Here is a 3006-nt window from a genome sequence, read left to right on the forward strand (position 1 = left end):
TCTGCGTCACGTTGTACCACTTTTGACGTATCAGTTTTTCGAATTTGTAGTAATTCTTCTAATTTCTCATCCGAAATTTTTTTCAATCGCACAACTGGAGTTTTCACTGTAACACTTATTTTGTTTGCGTCAAAATTGATGAGTTCTCCATTCATTTCAACCGACTTAAGGTAGACGGTAACTAAAAAGAGTTTTAAATTGGACCATTAATTCAAATAAATTAACCTTAAGAAAAAAATCATACCCTTTGAACTTTCGTAAATTTTGGCCATTATCAATTTCGCTGATTTTCAATGGAATAACTATGAATTGCAACACAATATTTGTGAAACCACTTGAAAACGATGAAAGCAAGCAATTGGAATGAAAATCTATAGAATAAAAACAAATAATAATTCCATTAAACAAAAAACCATTCGAATGTGTTTACCTAAATTCAGATTTCTTTGATGCGTTCACGAACAATTCCAGTTCAAATCAAAATTCGAATAGCCGTCAATCCGAGTGAAGAATAAAAAACATGTCGTGGAACAAAAACCTGATCGCCAATTTGCCTACGACCTGTCACAGCACAAATGGAATCAAAGTATCCGAAATATTTTATCAATTGGGAATACGAATAAGTCCTCTTTTGATTAGCAATATTAGACAATGTCTTTACGTTTCTTACTTCTCTCACTATTCTTTTTATGATACGAGATATTAACTAATATCACATTTAAATTGTCGCCGATTTTCTTACGGTCTGTCAAATACAAATGAAATCTCATGTGAGAGAAGCCGGTATTTCACAACAACAATGAAATGTAATGGAGATCGTGCTCAACATGTTCACATATATGAGCGCGTTCACATCTAGATGCGGTGTGAGGTGAATTTATCTTTTAAGGTGCCGTTCCGATTTGTCAAACATAAAATATCAAATTCGTGCATCGAATATAAAAACTTCAAAGTTCCAATTCATATTAAAAAAAAACTAAATTAATTTAAATTCATTGATAGTAACGAATTATCCCGAAATATTTATATTTACGAATTCGAACACATTGAACATTATAATGAGCATATTTTAATGAAAGATGTAGTTTAAGCGAATAATCACATTTTAACCCTTTTAAATGTACATGTACATAGAATAAGGAATATACGAATCAAAATAATTATTTTGTTGACAAAATGATGTAAACGTCATATATTTTTATCTAGAGCTAATTTAAGCAGATATTTTCCCCTGGAAATCTCCGCATCAAAATTTTCTGCAGGATTCATTCGAATGGGTTCAAGGCTTGGAACCGGTGGCGTGCAAAGCAAATGTGCCGCCCGACGCAGATGCCCAAAATGCCGCCCCAAAAATTACCTTTATTACTAAAATCGATCCTATGTAAATCTGTAAATAATAATTCCAAAATATCCCATACCAACCATTATTGCATAGTATTTGCTTTCCTTAACAGCACTTATTATTGAATCCAACACACTGGAAGCCATACATTCGATTAATTCATTTTGAATGCGGTTTGATAAGTAATGTCGTTTGGATGTCGTTGTTGCGCGATTTACATGATCGGCCATGATTGGATCGAATTTTGCAAGCATTTCAATAAGTTTCAAAAAGTTTCCGTTGTTTTTGTCGTATAATGTGCTGGTGTGACCCCGAAATGCAAGTGATTGCTGTGCCAAAAATTGAACGCTAGCCATGAGACGTTTCATTACTTGTTTCCAGTGGTCGATTTCCTTATTTAGCTCTCTCTGTTGGTGTGCATCAATTGTTTGGTTTGTTTCTAATCGCATACCGAAATCAATCCATGATTTGAAAGCAGAACGGTGTTTGAAAGAGTTCTCGTGGCCGGCCACAGCACGATTAATATTGGACCAGTCTGAATAGCCACGTTCAGAAGCACAAAATAAATTTGCTTTCCGATTGAATATAGCGCAAACCAAACAATACACTGAATCACTGATTTTTGAGTAAACTAACCAATCACGCTTATAATGTGTGCCATTGATATGATTCACATGAAAAATGCTCTCGTTGAAACTACGACCATTTGTCTTTGGATAAGGTGTGTGTTGATTTGGAATCGGTGGAAATCCTGACTTTACAATTTCTTCGAGAAAAGAATCAGGCAAAACGGATCATGAACGGTTGGCTCAATTGGATTTTCAGTTCCGTATTCCAGTTCGTCGTCACTTTGAACCATACTTGAATTTTCACATTCAACATTTTGACTTTCATTTTCACTATCGCCCAATGAGCCAAACACGTGCAATTATTGTGCATAGTAGATTTATTCCCAAATCGTGCACAATTCTTACACATATTGTGCCCAGAAACAAAATTTTATCTAAATAGGTCCCAAAATTGCACAATTTTTGCACTTTTACTTTTCCGTACACAACGTGTCAAGGGAAAGTATAGGAATTGGTCCCGAAAACTTTTTTCGCAAAATTAGCTTAGATCATCATAAAAACTCATGAAACGCGTAGAAAACCACTTTTTGAGACACTTTTCCGTTCGTGTGCCGTCGTTGTCGTTGTCGTTGGTGTTTGTTAACACGATAACTCAAAAAATAATGGAGATAATCAAAATCTGAAAGTCCCAAAAGTTTTGTATCCGAAAAACTTAGTTTAAGTTCGAAGATGAGCCATTTTCGATTTGACCCTGTGGTACTTGCCCTAAGAAAAACCTCAAAAAATTGACACTTTTGTATTGGAGGTATCTGTAAATCGACTCCGATTGGCTTCAAACTTTCTGAGATTTCATTTTTTGGGAGAAAATTAAGATTGTGGAATACAATCTTTTTGAAATTTTGACTAAAATTACCGATTTTTGGACAATTTTGTATGGGAGGTACCCGTTAATCGATTCTGATTGGCTTCAAACTTTCTGAGGTTTCATTTTTTGGAGAAAAAATAAAATTCTGAAAGTTTCATGTTGATCGCATTTGCAGAAGTTTGGTTTTTGGCCCTCAATTTTTTCCAAGAAAATTTTGACAAAAATTGAGG

General features: G+C 34.5%; 1 protein-coding gene across 2 annotated transcripts in view; it reads right to left on the minus strand.

Moving 5' to 3' along the window:
* LOC129572432 (uncharacterized) overlaps positions 1–2841 on the minus strand; it is a 3819-nt gene extending 978 nt beyond the window's left edge. The window contains exons 1-3 of one of the 2 annotated variants that reach the window (XM_055452400.1): positions 1419–2841; positions 245–371; positions 1–181 (exon numbers count right to left, since the gene is read on the minus strand). The exon at positions 1–181 is cut by the window's left edge and continues 978 nt beyond it. In XM_055452400.1, the coding sequence (XP_055308375.1) occupies positions 166–181; positions 245–371; positions 1419–1791 (516 nt within the window). In that variant the 5' untranslated portion in view covers positions 1792–2841 and the 3' untranslated portion in view covers positions 1–165. Of the gene's footprint in view, positions 182–244; positions 372–430; positions 629–1418 lie in introns of those variants that run through there. The other variant, XR_008688444.1, reaches the window with a different exon arrangement.
* Between the last annotated feature and the right edge of the window lie 165 nt (positions 2842–3006).

This window comes from Sitodiplosis mosellana, unplaced genomic scaffold (assembly GCF_009176505.1).
Source record: "Sitodiplosis mosellana isolate CC-2019 unplaced genomic scaffold, AAFC_SMos_1.0 Smas_scaffold_4950, whole genome shotgun sequence".
NCBI classification, from domain to species: domain Eukaryota; kingdom Metazoa; phylum Arthropoda; class Insecta; order Diptera; family Cecidomyiidae; genus Sitodiplosis; species Sitodiplosis mosellana.